At 39.5% G+C, this 17,707-nt stretch overlaps 1 protein-coding gene across 2 annotated transcripts in view; it reads left to right on the top strand.

Annotated features, from left to right (window-relative positions):
• The window catches only part of LOC108708001 (lysophospholipase D GDPD1), a 47,050-nt gene that overhangs the window by 10,772 nt on the left and 18,571 nt on the right, over positions 1-17,707 (top strand). For both annotated transcript variants that reach the window (XM_018246235.2, XM_018246237.2), the window contains exon 2: positions 13,149-13,191. In XM_018246235.2, the coding sequence (XP_018101724.1) occupies positions 13,149-13,191 (43 nt within the window). The remainder of the gene's footprint in view (positions 1-13,148; positions 13,192-17,707) is intronic.

Below are 17,707 nucleotides of genomic sequence, written 5' to 3'. Positions count from 1 at the left end.
TATTCAGCATATTCTGCATTGATAATAACAAATACAGGCCTGCATTTCTTTCTGCTTTCCCCATGAAAGATCCACTTCATGGAAATGCAATAAAAGGCTAAATTGTAAGAGCCCTAAATTGTGTTTCACATAAAATCCTGTTTGTGCACTACAATTGGCTCTGTGTGTTTAAAAAGCAGCAAGCAGAATTTTAGCAAATGCTGCTTTCAATGGCAATCATTTTTACAAATGACTTTAAAAGCATAGAAAATTTTTAATAAATGTATATTGGAAAGTGGCTTAGAATTAATGTGTTCTTTTATTAGAAATATTTTTATTTTGAGGTTGACTTGCCCTTTAAGGAGCTTAGAGAAGAGTGTGGGCACAGCACTACTGAATCCATAGTTTGCTCACACAATTACCTTTAGCTTTCTTATTTGCCGTAGAATTGCAAAACTGAGCAGCATTTCTTAGTCATACAAACCGTAAAATGCATTAGTCACTGTGAATAAGTCTCTGGCCAAAACACCTGCAGTCATGCACTTGCAAGTCATGCCATTAAAAAGGAAGTTAACGTGAATATTTACTTTGTTTATATTCTAAACTATTCTAAACTGTTTTATCCAAACCCCTGTTTATTTCATGTAGGATATTTACCTTTTTTCATTTAAACCCTTAAAGCTATGAATGCTTTAATAAAAAAGAATTTGAATTTCATGTTTCATTTGAAAAGGACTTTTTTAACCCTTTCCCTGCCAGCCGTTTTGTCCTAGATGCGAACATCTACTGCCAAGCAGTTTTTAGATATTTTGCACTCTTTCACTTTAAGGGCCTTTCCTGGGGTGGTCTTTTAGTTAACCCAGGAAAACAATATATTGTTTTTTTCAGGACAACCTGAACTTTCACAATATGCAAGAATTTTGGTGTAATTCTACTTCTCTAAAAAAATATTGGATTCTAAGTGTCAACTAAAATGAAAAAAATCATGTTGCACGAAGAACAATCACATATATCAGAAACATCATTCATTTTACGTACGAGAACACAGCTGATTTAGAAAGGTCTATGTCTCCTGAACGCGACAATACCAAATATATATAGTTTTATGGAGATTTCTCACTTGTATAGCTCAAAATCTACAAGCAGTACACAACCAAATTTCCAAAGCAACACTCCCCAAACGGCATACTTTTGATTTCAAGGCCAAACATTCCACTAACAGTAGGTTTACCCAAGAAAACTACCCATTACTAGAAAGAACAGATTCTGGTGAATCAAAAATGGGTAGAAATATCTTTGTACTCCAAACCACCAAGTTGCAATTGTTTCCTAAAGTTATAGTGTTTTATAGAAATTGGTGAATTTTTTGAAAAATGACCTCAAAGCTTCCACTCTACAGCAACATATCTCCCACACATCATTAGGTATCAATGTAAAACACCCCAAATATAAAATCCTGGGTCCACTGAACAGTTTGATGCCCAATATGAATAGATGTACCCAAGCACGTGGCATAGGAGGCCCCAAAAGGAACACCCCCCGTTTGTTCTGTAATTTCAGATACTGCAAAATCAACACATTTACATCGTTTTGGGGGGCGGCAAAGGTAGAAAACAGTACGTTCACCCCAGAAAACCATATATTTTCGGAAAGTACACATTCCCCTGAATCTAAATTGGGTATGCATGTCTTTGTACTCCAAAGTACCAAGCCGCAAATCATTCCTAAATTTGGTGATTTAGGTGACATTTCCAAAAATCACCTCAAAATATCTACTCTGCAGCATCGTATTACCCACATACTTTTAGGTATTAAGACAAATCACCCCAAATATGAAAGCCTAGGGTCCTCTGAACAGTTTGATGCCCAATATGTATAGGTGTACCCAAGCATGTGGCATATAGGGGCCCTAAAAGGAAGACCCCCATATAGTCTGACATTTCAGGTACTGCAAAATCAACACATTTACATTGTTTTGGGGGGGCAAAAGTAGAAAACAGTAAGTTCACCCCAGAAAACCATATATTTTCGGAAAGTACACATTCCCACGAATTCAAATTGGGTATGCATGTCTTTCTACGCCAAAGTACCAAGCCGCAAATCATTCCTAAATTTGGTGATTTAGGTGACATTTCCAAAAATCACCTCAAAATATCTACTCTGCAGCATCGTATTACCCACATACTTTTAGGTATCAAGAGAAATCACCCCAAATATGAAAGCCTAGGGTCCTCTGAACAGTTTGATGCCCAATATGTATAGGTGTACCCAAGCACGTGGCATACAGGGGCCCCAAAAGGAAGACCCCCATATAGTCTGTCATTTCAGGTGCTGCAAAATCAACACATTTACATCGTTAGGGGGGGGGGCAAAAGTAGAAAACAGTAAGTTCACCCCAGAAAACCATATATTTTCGGAAAGTACACATTCCAACGAATCCAAATTGGGTATGCATGTCTTTCTACGCCAAAGTACCAAGCCGCAAACCATTCCTAAATTTGGTGCTTTAGGTGACATTTCCAAAAATCACCTCAAAATATCTACCCTGCAGCATCGTATTACCCACATACTTTTAGGTATCAAGACAAATCACCCCAAATATGAAAGCCTAGGGTCCTCTGAACAGTTTGATGCCCGATATGTATAGGTGTACCCAAGCACGTGGCATACAGGGGCCCCAAAAGGAAGACCCCCATATAGTCTGTCATTTCAGGTACTGCAAAATCAACACATTTACATCGATTTGGGGGGGGCAAAAGTAGAAAACAGTAAGTTCACCCCAGAAAACCATATATTCTCGGAAAGTACACATTCCAATGAATCCAAATTGGGTATGCATGTCTTTCTACGCCAAAGTACCAAGCCGCAAATCATTCCTAAATTTGGTGATTTAGGTGACATTTCCAAAAATCACCTCAAAATATCTACCCTGCAGCATCGTATTACACACATACTTTTAGGTATCAAGACAAATCACCCCAAATATGAAAGCCTAGGGTCCTCTGAACAGTTTGATGCCCAATATGTATAGGTGTACCCAAGCATGTGGCATATAGGGGCCCTAAAATGAAGACCCCCATATAGTCTGTCATTTCAGGTACTGCAAAATCAACACATTTACATCGATTTGGGGGGGGCAAAAGTAGAAAACAGTAAGTTCACCCCAGAAAACCATATATTTTCGGAAAGTACACATTCCAACGAATCCAAATTGGGTATGCATGTCTTTCTACGCCAAAGTACCAAGCCGCAAACCATTCCTAAATTTGGTGCTTTAGGTGACATTTCCAAAAATCACCTCAAAATATCTACCCTGCAGCATCGTATTACCCACATACTTTTAGGTATCAAGACAAATCACCCCAAATATGAAAGCCTAGGGTCCTCTGAACAGTTTGATGCCCAATATGTATAGGTGTACCCAAGCAGGTGGCATACAGGGGCCCCAAAAGGAAGACCCCCATATAGTCTGTCATTTCAGGTACTGCAAAATCAACACATTTACATCGATTTGGGGGGGGCAAAAGTAGAAAACAGTAAGTTCACCCCAGAAAACCATATATTTTCGGAAAGTACACATTCCAACGAATCCAAATTGGGTATGCATGTCTTTCTACGCCAAAGTACCAAGCCGCAAATCATTCCTAAATTTGGTGATTTAGGTGACATTTCCAAAAATCACCTCAAAATATCTACCCTGCAGCATCGTATTACACACATACTTTTAGGTATCAAGACAAATCACCCCAAATATGAAAGCCTAGGGTCCTCTGAACAGTTTGATGCCCAATATGTATAGGTGTACCCAAGCATGTGGCATATAGGGGCCCTAAAATGAAGACCCCCATATAGTCTGTCATTTCAGGTACTGCAAAATCAACACATTTACATCGATTTGGGGGGGGCAAAAGTAGAAAACAGTAAGTTCACCCCAGAAAACCATATATTTTCGGAAAGTACACATTCCAACGAATCCAAATTGGGTATGCATGTCTTTCTACGCCAAAGTACCAAGCCGCAAATCATTCCTAAATTTGGTGATTTAGGTGACATCTCCAAAAATCACCTCAAAATATCTACTCTGCAGCATCGTATTACCCACATACTTTTAGGTATCAAGAGAAATCATCCCAAATATGAAAGCCTAGGGTCCTCTGAACAGTTTGATGCCCAATATGTATAGGTGTACCCAAGCACGTGGCATATAGGGGCCCTAAAATGAAGACCCCCCCTTGTATGTTCTGTCATTTCAGGTACTGCAAAATCAACACATTTACATCGTTTTGGGGGGGGCAAAGGTAGAAATAAGTAAGTTCACCCCAGAAAACCATATATTTTCGGAAAGTACACATTCCCACGAATCTAAATTGGGTATGCATGTCTTTCTACTACAAAGTACCAAGCCGCAAACCATTCCTAAATTTGGTGATTTTGGGGACATTTCCAAAAATGACTTCAAAATTTCGACCCTGCAGCATCGTATTACCCACATTCTTTTAGGTATCAAGACAAATCACCCCAAATATGAAAGCCTGGGGTCCTCTGAACAGTTTGATGCCCAATATGTATAGGTGTACCCAAGCACGTGGCGTATAGGGGCCCCAAAACGAAGACCCCCATATGGTCTGTCATTTCAGGTACTGCAAAATCAACACATTTACATTGTTTTGAGGGGGGCAAATGTAGAAAAAAGTAAGTTCACCCCAGAAAACCATATATTTTCGGAAAGTACACATTCCCACGGATCTAAATTGGGTATGCATGTCTTTGTACTCCAAAGTACCAAGCCGCAAACCATTCCTAAATTTGGTGATTTTGGGGACATTTCCAAAAATGACTTCAAAATTTCGACCCTGCAGCATCGTATTACCCACATACTTTTAGGTATCAAGACAAATCACCCCAAATATGAAAGCCTGGGGTCCTCTGAACAGTTTGATGCCCAATATGTATAGGTGTACCCAAGCACGTGGCGTATAGGGGCCCCAAAACGAAGACCCCCATATGGTCTGTCATTTCAGGTACTGCAAAATCAACACATTTACATTGTTTTGAGGGGGGCAAATGTAGAAAAAAGTAAGTTCACCCCAGAAAACCATATATTTTCGGAAAGTACACATTCCCACGGATCTAAATTGGGTATGCATGTCTTTGTACTCCAAAGTACCAAGCCGCAAACCATTCCTAAATTTGGTGATTTTGGGGACATTTCCAAAAATGACTTCAAAATTTCGACCCTGCAGCATTGTATTACCCACATACTTTTAGGTATCAAGACAAATCACCCCAAATATGAAAGCCTGGGGTCCTCTGAACAGTTTGATGCCCAATATGTATAGGTGTACCCAAGCACGTGGCGTATAGGGGCCCCAAAACAAAGACCCCCATATGGTCTGTCATTTCAGGTACTGCAAAATCAACACATTTACATTGTTTTGGGGGGGGCAAAGGTAGAAAAAAGTGCGTTCACCCCATAAAACCATATATTTTTGGAAAGTACACATTCCTGCGAATCCAAATTGGGTATGCATGTCTTTGTACTCCAAAGTACCAAGTCGCAAGCCTTTCCTAAATTTGGCGATAAAAGCAACTGTTTTTACATTTCTGAAAATCGCCTAAAAATATTGCAATTGGCCGCATTTATCTCACCCAATTTCTTACATACAATTGTAAAACACCATAAATATTGATGCCAAGGGTCTACTGAACAGTTTGATGCCCAATATGCATATATATACCAAGGCAGCTGGCATGTGCGGACCCCAAATAAAAATAGTGAATATGAGTTTTCTCCGCTGCCGATTCGCCTTCTGTGAACATAGACCCTTGACTTCATATTATTTGCCTCAAGACCCTCCTAACAGCAATGACCCCCCAAAACCATACATTTTTGGAAAGTACACATTCTGCCGATTCCAACAAAGATAACGACGTCTTTCTACACGAAACTACCAAACTGCAAAGCTTTTCTAAACATATAGGTTTTTACAACATTTCTGAAAATCGCCTAAAAATGTTGCAGTTTGCCGCATTTATCGGACACAATGTTTTACGTACAAAGAAAAATCTCTCTAAATATGGACGTCAGAGGTCTAATAAATAGTTTGATGCCCAATATGTATAGATTTACCAAAGTATGTGTTGTGTATGGACCCCAAATGAAAAACGTGCCTATGAATTTTCACGCTAGCCAACTAAGCTGCAGAAAAGAGAACCCTAACTGTACGTTATGTGCCGTAAGACCCCCAAACTGTAAAAAGACCCCCAGAAACCCATATATTTTTGGAAAGCACATATTTTGGCGGATCAAACTAAGTAAAATCTATCTTTCTATACCAAAGCACCAAACAATAACAATAACAATAATGCAGGGCTAAAATTGCAATAAAACCACAAAAATAGCGTAAATCAATGAAATAACAAAATAATTGTTCTGACAGCGTAATTAGTGGCCGAAATCGATTATCCAATAGTCACGCTGCCAAAATAACACGTTTTTAGGCAAAAAAAACAAAAGATAACAGTATAATGAATTCGTAAAAAAAAAAAAAAACACCTGTTTGTGTATACATATTTGTGCACTAATAAAAGTTATCTGAGTGTGCAAATACATGTAAATAAGTGTAAATAAGTGTAAATAACTGTACAAAAGGGACCAAGTGTGCTAAAATTAAAAAAAAAAATTTAAAAAAATTCCAATCTTTACTAAAATGCATAAATGTACTGTAAGTATGTGTAGGTGCAGGTAAGTGTGAAAAAAAACGTGCACTTACCGTTTTTGGAGCAGGAGAATCGCTGTCTTCTTTGGAGGAGTCCTGGCAGCGTGTCTGCAGAGTTGCTGCGCAGCAGGAAGTGCGTGGGCGGCTCTGCAGGCAGGAAGAAGGTGAGTGTAGTAGCAGACGCTCCATGCGATGCGTCTGCTACTTTGAAGTCGGATCTGCGACAATCGAGTCGCAGATCCGACTTGACAGCCCCCCAGCCTCGTTGCCTAGGGGGCTGTCTTCTCTCCCCACTCTCTGCGGAGGCGGCAAAAGCCGCCGAAGCAGAGAGAGCGCTCAGCTGCCAAAGAACGTACAATGTACGTTCTTGGCAGCCTGAGCATTTGCCTGCCAGCACGTACGCCGTACGTGCTTGGCAGGCAAAGGGTTAATACAGCTTTTTATGTCTGGGTGACCAGTCCACTTTAAGTGGTTGCTAGTTGGCACTAATTATAGTAACCCATAGTTACCAATCAGATGTTAGCTGTAAGAGGTAACCAGTAAATGCTTCCCACTGACTGGCTGCTGTAGCCACTTCTATTAAATCACCACAAATGAGACTACCTGCCAGGCAAAATTCTAAATGGTACACTATTCATGGACTGGGTGAAAGCTTCAGACATTAGTAAAACTTAGTACAGGTATAGGATCCATTATCCAGAAACATGTTATCCAGAGAACTGCAGGTTACAGAAAGGCTGTCTCCCATAGACTCCATTTTAATCAAAATAATCCACATTTTTTAAAAAAAAATTATTTCCTTTTTCTCTGTAATAATAAAACAGTACCTTGTACTTGATTGAAATTAAGATATAATTAATCTTTTTTGGAAGCAAAACCAGTCTATTGGGTTTATATAAAGGGGACCTGTTGCTCCAGAAATAAAAAGCTGTATAATAAAAGTCCTTTTCAAATGAAACATGAAATCCAAATTTTTTTTTTTTTTTTTTTTTAGTAAAGAGTTCATATTTGTTGAAAACAATTTAAAAATCTCGGCTGTCAATCAAATATCAATTATTTTTACTTTCCATTCAGCACTCCCTAGATGTCACTGCTCTACCCCAATTTCCTCCACTCTCTTCACCATTTAATTGTGTAGCCAGGGCATGGGGATGGACATCAGGTCCCCCATTCTGGTGCACAAATAAGATTTTGAGATAATGCAAGGTTTGTATTAATAACAGTGTCCACAAAATGGCAGCTGCCTCCTTGCTATAATTTTGAGTTCCCACACTGAAGGAATCAAGATTCAAATAATTTGTATAGTGTTTGTTTTGCTTAACTAACATGATAAAATAGGGGTTGGAATAATATTTTGGGTGACCGGTCCCCTTTAATGTTCCCATGATTTTCTAGTTAAGACTTAAGATATGAAAATCCAAATTACGGAAAGATCCATTATCCAGAAAATCACAGGTCCTGAGTATTTTGGATAACAGGTCCCATACCTGTAGTGACAGCCATTTTTGTGTAGTTTCAGGTATATCAAATCACTTTTTTTTGGTTTAATTTACTGCAGCTAAATGTGTGCAATGATGTACAGAGATTTTAAGGCACAGTACAAGTGTGCGTATTGCAGGGAGATTTAAGTGATTTGTCTAAGGAGTTGGCACAACCGCCTTTATAACCCTTTCAAGGACTTTTTTTCTGCAGTTATGGCCAATGTGCTGCTAATGATTAATGTATTTTATTTACTGAGGAATAGGGGAGTTGCCAATTAGCCAGGTTAACACAGGGTAACAATGTGCTGATGCAGGGTGGTACAGCTTCTTTCCTATCAGTTCTTTCCATGATTTACTGCAGGGAATTTTTGGCAATGATGCAACTCTATTAGCAAAGCATTTGTGTGGGGTTGTGTCTAGCAGCAGTATCGCTGATGTGTGCAGACTTCACATTAACAACATTCCTATGACTCTGCGGTTTCTCAGATGACTCACATTCCCTATTGCACCACTTTTGAAAGGAACTGTTTTTTGCTTTTTACTCACATTTCAAAGGTTGACCTTGTGTAAATAAGGGCACAGGGACAGACAGCCTTTCAAGATTAGGTTGGTGTAGGATTCCAATAATCCTCCCCTTCTTATGGAGGCTGCTGGGAGCTGGAGGCCTAATAATTGCTCTTATTTGGAACAGAATTTGCAAAGAACTGGCACCGGTCACATACATTTCAGGACAGAGAATGAAACCTTGCAAATTCAGGGGTGATTTATTCCAAAAATATTATATGTAAACACTTTTGGTATGATGAAATGCATTGTAAGATGACCGGGACCTGGGGTTTTCTGGATAATGGATCTTTCCATAAATTTGAATCTTCATACCTTGTTAGCGTGCATTAGTATAACTGGAGTGTTCGCTTCAGAAACACTACTATAAACGGTCCAACTGAGCCGTCAGGCACACCGAAAGAAAATCCAGTGGGCCCTGGCCTTCGCGGGGCTCCTCCGACCCCCACTGATCCCTGCCGATCTGCTTCCCCGCTCCTTCACCTGCCCTCTGCCGTCCTACCTTCCTCCGTTTGCGCACACAGCCGGCGATGTGGAGGAGCCGGTGATGGGGAGGAGCTGGCAGTTGGTAAGCAGGTGGGTGGTGGCAGCCCCCCAGGAGATGTGGGGGACCCGGTTTAGAAGTCCCGGTGGGCTTCTCACGCCCCAGTTCTACCCTGCTACTATAGTTTATATAAACAAGCTGCTGTGTAGCCATGGGGGCACTGGTCGGAGGGTTTATGTACCGACTCCACATCCCATACCAGTTCTGTTATTAAACAAATGTACGGTATATTCAGAGAAGACCACGTGGTTTCAGGTAACATGAGGGAGCCAAACAGATGTATAATTAGGAACCTTTCCTGTGCCATATCTCCGTTATCACCCACACACAAATACCCAGACACTTGGCGCACACAGCAATAGACTATCTGAATATGTAAATCTGCTTTCCTAGGGGTTTAGCTATTCAGCATATTCTGCATTGATAATAACAAATACAGGCCTGCATTTCTTTCTGTTTTCCCCATGAAAGATCCACTTCATGGGAATGCAATAAAAGGCTAAATTGTAAGAGCCCTAAATTGTGTTTCACATAAAATCCTGTTTGTGCACTACAATTGGCTCTGTGTGTTTAAAAAGCAGCAAGCAGAATTTTAGCAAATGCTGCTTTCAATGGCAATCTTTACAAATGACTTTAAAAGCACTGAAAATGTTTAAGGGCTGGGACACACTGGGCGATTTGGGGAGATTTAGTCGCCTGGCGACTAATCGCCGCGACTTTTCTCCCCGAATGCCTCCCCTCGCTCTGCGCCTGGCTAAAATGAAAAATCGCCTGCGCTAATCACACGCGGCGATTCGTTTTCCGAAGTTGCCTCACGAGGAAACTTCGGCCGACTTCGGAAAACGAATCGCCGCGTGTGATTAGCGCAGGTGATTTTTCATTTTAGCCAGACGCAGAGCGAGGGGAGGCATTCGGGGAAGATTGGTCGTGGAAAGTCGCGGCGATTAGTCGCCAGGCGACTAAATCTCCCCAAATCGCTCAGTGTGTCCCAGCCCTAATAAATGTATAAATATATAAATGTTTATTAGAAATATTTTTATTTTGAGGTTGACTTGCCCTTTAAGGAGCTTAGAGAAGAGTGTGGGCACAGCACTACTGAATCCATAGTTTGCTCACACAATTACCTTTAGCTTTCTTATTTGCTGTAGAATTGCAAAACTGAGCAGCATTTCTTAAAGTCATACAAACCGTAAAATGCATTAGTCACTGTGAATAAGTCTCTGGCCAAAACACCTGCAGTCACGCACTTGCAAGTCATGCCATTAAAAAGGAAGTTAACGTGAATATTTACTTTGTTTATATTCTAAACTGTTTCATCCAAACCCCTGTTTATTTCATGTGGGATATTTACCCTTTTGCATTTAAACCCTTAAAGCTATGAATGCTTTAATAAAAAAGAATTTGAATTTCATGTTTCATTTGGAACAGAATTTGCAAAGAACTGGCACCGGTCACATACATTTCAGGACAGAGAATGAAACCTTGCAAATTCAGGGGTGATTTATTCCAAAAATATTATATGTAAACACGTTTGGTATGATGAAATACATTGTAAGATGGTACAGTTTGTCTTGGAATTTGTCTGATTCATATTAGTAAGAACTGAAGCGATGCCGACACTCTCCTTGCCATTTCCCACATTACTAAACAAAGGAGGAGCTATCACGAAAATTAAAATTTTATATACGCTTCATCATACTGAAATAAGAAACTTTCTAAATACAGGCATGGGACCTGTTATCCAGAATGACCGGGACCTGGGGTTTTCTGGATAATGGATCTTTCCATAAATTTGAATCTTCATACCTTAAGGCTACTAGAAAATCAAGTAAACATTAAATAAACCCATTAGGCTGATTTTGGAGGGCCACCAACACTGTGGCATTGTATGTAATACATCTTAGAGTGGTTCTGATAGGTTACCCTGTCTCCTGCTCTATTCTGCCTGCCCTATGCTCCCTTTGTGTACCATAATCTGTCTGCCCTATGCTCTCTGTGTGTGCCATACTCTGCCTGCCCTATGCTCCCCGTGCTATACTCTGCCTGTCCTATGCTCCCTGTGTGTGCCATACCCTGCCTTCCCTATGTGTGCCATACTCTGCCTGTCCTATGCTCCCTGTGTGTGCCATATTTTGCCTGCCCTATGCTCCCTTTGTGTACCATACTCTGTCTGCCCTATGCTCCATGTGTGTGCCATACTCTGCCTTCCCTATGTTCTCTGTGTGTGCCATACTCTGCCTGTCCTACTCTGTCTGTGTGTGACATTATATGCCTGTGTGTGCTTTGCTCTGCTTGTGGAACATAAGCCTGGTATTTGTTCTGGGGGTTTGTTAGCATTTGAAAATTATTGTTAGGGGCCCCTAAGGTGTTTAATCATGTGCTGGGGTGGTTGCTGTGTTATCCACAGGGAAGGAGGAGGTAGGTATATGGATTTAAGGGTATGTCTTAATATGACTTAACTTTTTTCACATATAAGTGATAAGTGATATCCCTGCATTGAACACCAACCATTTAGATTTTTTGGTGTTCTACCACATTAATGTAGACATGGTCTTGTGGTAACATGGGTGTGGTTTAAAAACAGGGAGCTTATATAAAATGTTAGTTTTCATGATCGTTCCCTTTTAATCAGATCAGTCTAGTCAAAGGCAGTTTTCTGCACTCAGGAGGGGGTTGCTAGGCTGGCACAGTTGTTCCACCCTGTAGGTATGTACAGTATTCCCTGCAGTTGCAGCAGCACTCTTTCTCATTACACTGCCTTTCGCTGAATTTTCTTTTCCTTTGCTGCCTTCCTGTGACATTATTATACATCCTATTACAGTTTTTGGTCTTCATTATTATACCGTGGCAAAGCTGTAGTGAGTAAGAACATTATGATCAAGCAGGAGCACCCCCTACTGGACAAGAGTCAGCGCTGTTGATAGATGTGAACATTGATGCAACTAGCTGCAAAAAAAATTGGCAGTAAAACAGTTGTTTATGCAACCAAAACTTGCCTTCAAGCTAGAAATTCAAAAATTATCACCTGCCACTGGCAGCAACATCCAAGGGGTTGGTGAGCAATATGTTGCTCCTGAGCCACTGGTTGGGGATCACTGCCTAAGAGAATAAAGCTGTAATGGGTGGGATTTTGCTCCCTTTCGAATATCTATTGCTTGCACCTAAATGACTCCTATTGACCTATATATGTAATGTTACTTAATCGGAAATGGATATTGTAATGGATTTTAAAGGGGTTTCTTTACCTTTTTAAATTAACTTTTTTTGTGTTGACGCATGGGGACATTAGTCGTGAATCAACAAACCTTTGCTACTGCGGGCAACTAATCTCCCCGAAATGCCTTCCTGCCGGCAAGAATGTGAATCTCCGCTTGGCGACTAATCTCCCCATGTGCTACCACCCTAGGTATGATGTAGAAAGTGATATTCCGAGACAATTTGCAATTTGGTTTTAATTTTTTATGTGTGTTTTGAATTATTTAGCTTTATATTCGGCAGCTCTCCAGTTTGCAGTGCTGGCATTATGGTTGCTAGGGTTTAAATTACCCTATCAACCAGGCATTGATTTGAATAAGAGACTAGAATATGAACAGGAGAGGCCTGGATAAAAGATGAGTTATAAAAAGTAGCATTAGCAATAACTATGTAGCCTTGCAGAGTATTTGTTTTTAGATGGGCTCAATGCCCCCCCCCCCCCTTTGAAAGCTGGAAAGAGTCAGAAGAAGGCAAATAATTAGGAAACTATAACAAATACATTGAAAAGTTGCTTAAAATACTCCATTCTATAACGTACAAAAAATGATGGTTGTGCTGTCCTTTATCTGAATAAGTACTAATTACTGATTTTTTTTTCATCTTCAGGTGCAGGAGAAAATTTGGAGAATACAATGGCAGCTTTCCGACAGTGAGTACAATGCTTTTTATTAAAGGAAAACTGTATCCCCAAAATGAACACTTAAGCAACAGATAGTTTACATCATATTAATTGGCATATTAAAGAATCTTACCAAACTGGTCTATATATTTAAGTAAATATTGCCCTTTTACATCTCTTGCCTTGAACCACCATTTTGTGATGGTCTGTGTGCTGCCTCAGAGATCACCTGACCAGAAATACTGCAGCTCTAACTGTAACAGGAAGAAGTGTTTCATTCTTGATTACTACAGGTTACTACTGCCCAGGAACACCATTGTCTTTTAGCATAGTGACAACTATCTAACCCCACCCCCCAAGATCCTCTTCAGTTTAAGGAGAACTAAAACTAAAAAAAAAAAAAGACAGTCTAAAGTTCTCACTAGCACCTTATGCTTCTGTGGGTTATTCCTGCTGCCTTTTTCTTAATACAGTATTTTGTATTAAGGCTCCAGGACCCGGTATAATCGGCTTTGTGGATTTCTGAGCTCTAATCACATTCTTTGCCTGTAACAAGAATGTTTCCAGCTTCCTTGAAGTCGCCTATTTCTTAATTCTTTAATTCATTGTGATTCTTGTATTTTAGCCTCAACATCACATGGACAAATTCCATAAAGTATTCAAAGGATTCAGCCTTTTTTAATTTCCTTTTAAGAAAGAGTAAAACCATTTAACATGATATAAGCTGCCGTTAGCCCAACATCATCAGAAAATTAATTTGTACACAATGCACAGTTAGAGGTTTATACAGGTAGCAACATGGTACAACTCTGCTAAAGTTCAGAATTCCATCCATGACAGGGCACATTTATGAATGCAGTGCTACGTGAATGTCCATAAAAGATTTCCATAAATTATTTTATTTCCAATAATGTTGTGTGGTAGCACCAGTGTGTTGTCAATAGCAAAATTGTGTTCCACACTGCTTATGTGAGACATAGTTACATAGTTAAATTGGGTTGAAAAAAGACAAATTCCATCAAGTTCAACCCCTCCAAATGAAAACCCAGCATCCATACACACACCCCTCCCTACTTTTAATTAAATTCTATATACCCATACCCATACTAACTATAGAGCTTAGTTTCACAATAGCCTTTGATATTATGTCTGTCCAAAAAATCATCCAAGCCATTCTTAAAGGCATTAACTGAATCAGCCATCACAACATCACCCGGCAGTGCATTCCACAACCTCACTGTCCTGACTGTGAAGAACCCCCTACGTTGCTTCAAATGAAAGTTCTTTTCTTCTAGTCTAAAGGGGTGGTCTCTGGTACGGTGATCTACTTTATGGGTAAAAAGGTTCCCTGCTATTTGTCTATAATGTCCTCTAATGTACTTGTAAAGTGTAATCATGTCCCCTCGCAAGCGCGCCTTTTTTCCAGAGAAAACAACCCCAACCTTGACAGTCTACCCTCATAATTTAAGTCTTCCATCCCTCTAACCAATTTAGTTGCACGTCTCTTCACTCTCTCCAGCTCATTTATATCCCTCTTAAGGACTGGAGTCCAAAACTGAACTGCATACTCCACATGAGGCCTTACCAGGGACCTATAAAGAGGCATAATTATGTTTTCATCCCTTGAGTTAATGCCCTTTTTTATGCAAGACAGAACTTTATTTGCTTTAGTAGCCACAGAATGACACTGCCCAGAATTAGACAACGTGTTATCTACAAAGACCCCTAGATCAACATTGAACCTCATTTTCCAGTTTGCTGCCCAGTTTTCCAGTTTAGACAAATCACTCTGCAAAGTGGCAGCATCCTGCATGGAACCTATAGTTCTGCACAATTTAGTATCATCTGCAAAAATAGAAACAGTACTTTCAATGCCCACCTCCAGGTCATTAATAAACAAGTTGAAAAGCAAGGGACCTAGTAGAGAGCCCTGCGGTACTCCACTAACAACACTGGTCCAATTAGAAAATGTTCCATTTACCACCACTCTTTGTAGTCTATCTTTTAGCCAGTTCTCTATACAGGTACAAATACTATGTTCCAGGCCAACATTCCGTAATTTAACCAGTAACCTTTTGTGTGGCACTGTATCAAATGCTTTAGCAAAGTCTAAGTAAATCACATCCACTGCCATCCCAGAATCAAGGTCTCTACTTACCTTCTCATAAAAATAAATTAAGTTAGTCTGGCAAGATCTATTACGCATAAAACCATGCTGGCACAAACTCATAGTATTATGATTTGCTATGAAGTCCAGTATCTTATCCTTTATTAACCCTTCGAATAGCTTTCCTACCATTGACGTCAGACTAACTGGCCTATAGTTTTGAGGCTGAGAACGGGATCCTTTTTTGAATAGAGGCACCACATTAGCAATTCGCCAGTCTCTCGGCACTATGCCAGATCTCAATGAATCCTGAAAAATTAAGAGGCTTGGCAATCACAGAGCTAAGCTCGCTAATTACCCTGGGATGAATACCATCTGGCCACGGACCTTTGTTAATCTTAACATGTTCTAGTCTCTTTTGAATTTCTTCATGTGTGAACCATGCATCATTAGTTGTATTACTAGAATTGGGACTATTAAGAAGGAAACCTTCACTTACTGGTTCCTTATTTGTGTATACAGATGAAAAATATGAGTTCAGAATCTGCGCTTTTATTTTGTTTTCATCAACCAGCTGACCCCCCTCTGATAGTAAGGGTCCCACCCCTTCCTGCTTCATTTTTTTTACTATTAACATATTTAAAAAATAATTTTTTTTTACTGCTTGCTGCAATATCCTTTTCTATAGCAATTTTAGCTTGTCTTATAGCTTCTTTGCATGATTTATTGGCCTCCTTGTACCTTATAAATGTTTCGGCTGTACCAGCTAACTTGAAAGGCTTAAAAGCACATCTTTTCTTACCCACCTCAACACTAACGCTTCTATTGAACCAAAAAGGTACTGAAAGGTACTGACAAGTATATTTATTAAGCAGCATTTTAAAGACTTCCCATTTTTGTTCTGTGTTTAACCCTGTGAAAAGCATTTCCCACTTAATATGTTGCAGAGATGCCCTTATACTGTCAAAGTTTGCACGTCTGAAATTTAGTGTTTTAGTTACTATTTAGTGTTTTAGAGACCTCCTACTGTGATTGATGGTAGGTAAGTACTACTATGTATTTTGCACAATGTTTATTACTTTTTTGTGCTCTAGTTACAACTGATCCTCCATAAATCATAGTTTCTCTCTGGTTGGGCATAGCTGGTCCCTTATAAAACCATGTGACTATATTATTTCAAAGCATTTCTATTGTCTCATTGTCTGTAATGCAAAGTCTTAAATAATGGTGTTGCTGTAATGTTGTTTCTCACAGTAATAATTATTTTCCATAATTATTATATCTATCTTATTCAAATTTTATCAGTCTTTGTCCAAGTGCCTTTACACCCTCCTTTTAGCTTTTTAAAAATGTCCCTTTTTGCTTTATAAAAGACAGCAGTTTTGTACCACTAAAACTTGCTCTCAGGATTGCTAAGTTAGCTGTCCTAGGACTAATTCAATATAGGGGTGTTGTTTCATGACATAACACTCCATGCATTGCTCCCTCCTTCCCTATACAGGTATGGGATCTGTTATCCGGAATCACATTATCCAGAAAGCTCAGCATTATGGAAAGGCTGTCTCCCATAGACTCCATTTTATTGAAATAATCCAATGTTTTAAAAATGATTTCCTTTTTCTCTGTAATAATAAAACAGTCCCTTGTACTTGATCCCAACTTAGATATAATTACGCCTTATTGGAAGCAAAACCAGCTTATTGGGTTTATTTAATGTTTACATGATTTTCTCGTAGACTTAATGTATGAAGATCCAAATTACAGATAGATCCATTATCTGGAAAACCCCAGGCCCCAAGCATTCTGGATAACAGGTCCCATATCTGTACAGCTTTTAGTCCACTTTCAATTTAGTAGGTCCTATCGACAAAGTGACTCCCACTGCTCCTAGTTACCTTAGAAAAAGGTTTTCCAAAGAAAAGTGAGTAAGTGATTCAGGACCTGACAGAAATATATAGAAAGTTTTGCGCAGTTGCTGCATAAGACACAAAGTACTAGGCACATAGATGTAAGGGAGCCCTGAGATTAATACCTGCATTGAGAAGATGTTAATTTCAGGGTCCCTTTACTGCTGCACTTACACACTCAACTTGTATTTCCAGCTTGATAATGATCACGGAAAATAAATGACACAATTCACACCCACAGTGCAGCAAACGATGAATATAACTTGCAGTCCGTTAGCCAATGAGCCCCCTGATTTGTTAGTGCTCTAACACACTGATTTTTATTCTTTTAAAGTACATTTAAGACCCGGTTTGAGCTAATTTAAATGGATTAGTTTATTGATTCCATTTATTCTGCCTGTACAGGGATGGGATCTGTTATCTGCAAACCGGTTATCTGAAAAGTTCTGAATTACAGGAAGGCCATATCCCATACACCCCATTTTAATCAAATAATTTTTTTTTTTTTTAAATTACTTCCTTTTTTCTCTGT

Source organism: Xenopus laevis, chromosome 2L (assembly GCF_017654675.1).
Source record: "Xenopus laevis strain J_2021 chromosome 2L, Xenopus_laevis_v10.1, whole genome shotgun sequence".
NCBI classification, from domain to species: Eukaryota; Metazoa; Chordata; class Amphibia; order Anura; family Pipidae; genus Xenopus; species Xenopus laevis.
Note: the sequence above shows the minus strand (reverse complement) of the source record. Positions and strands in the feature narration are given on the sequence as shown.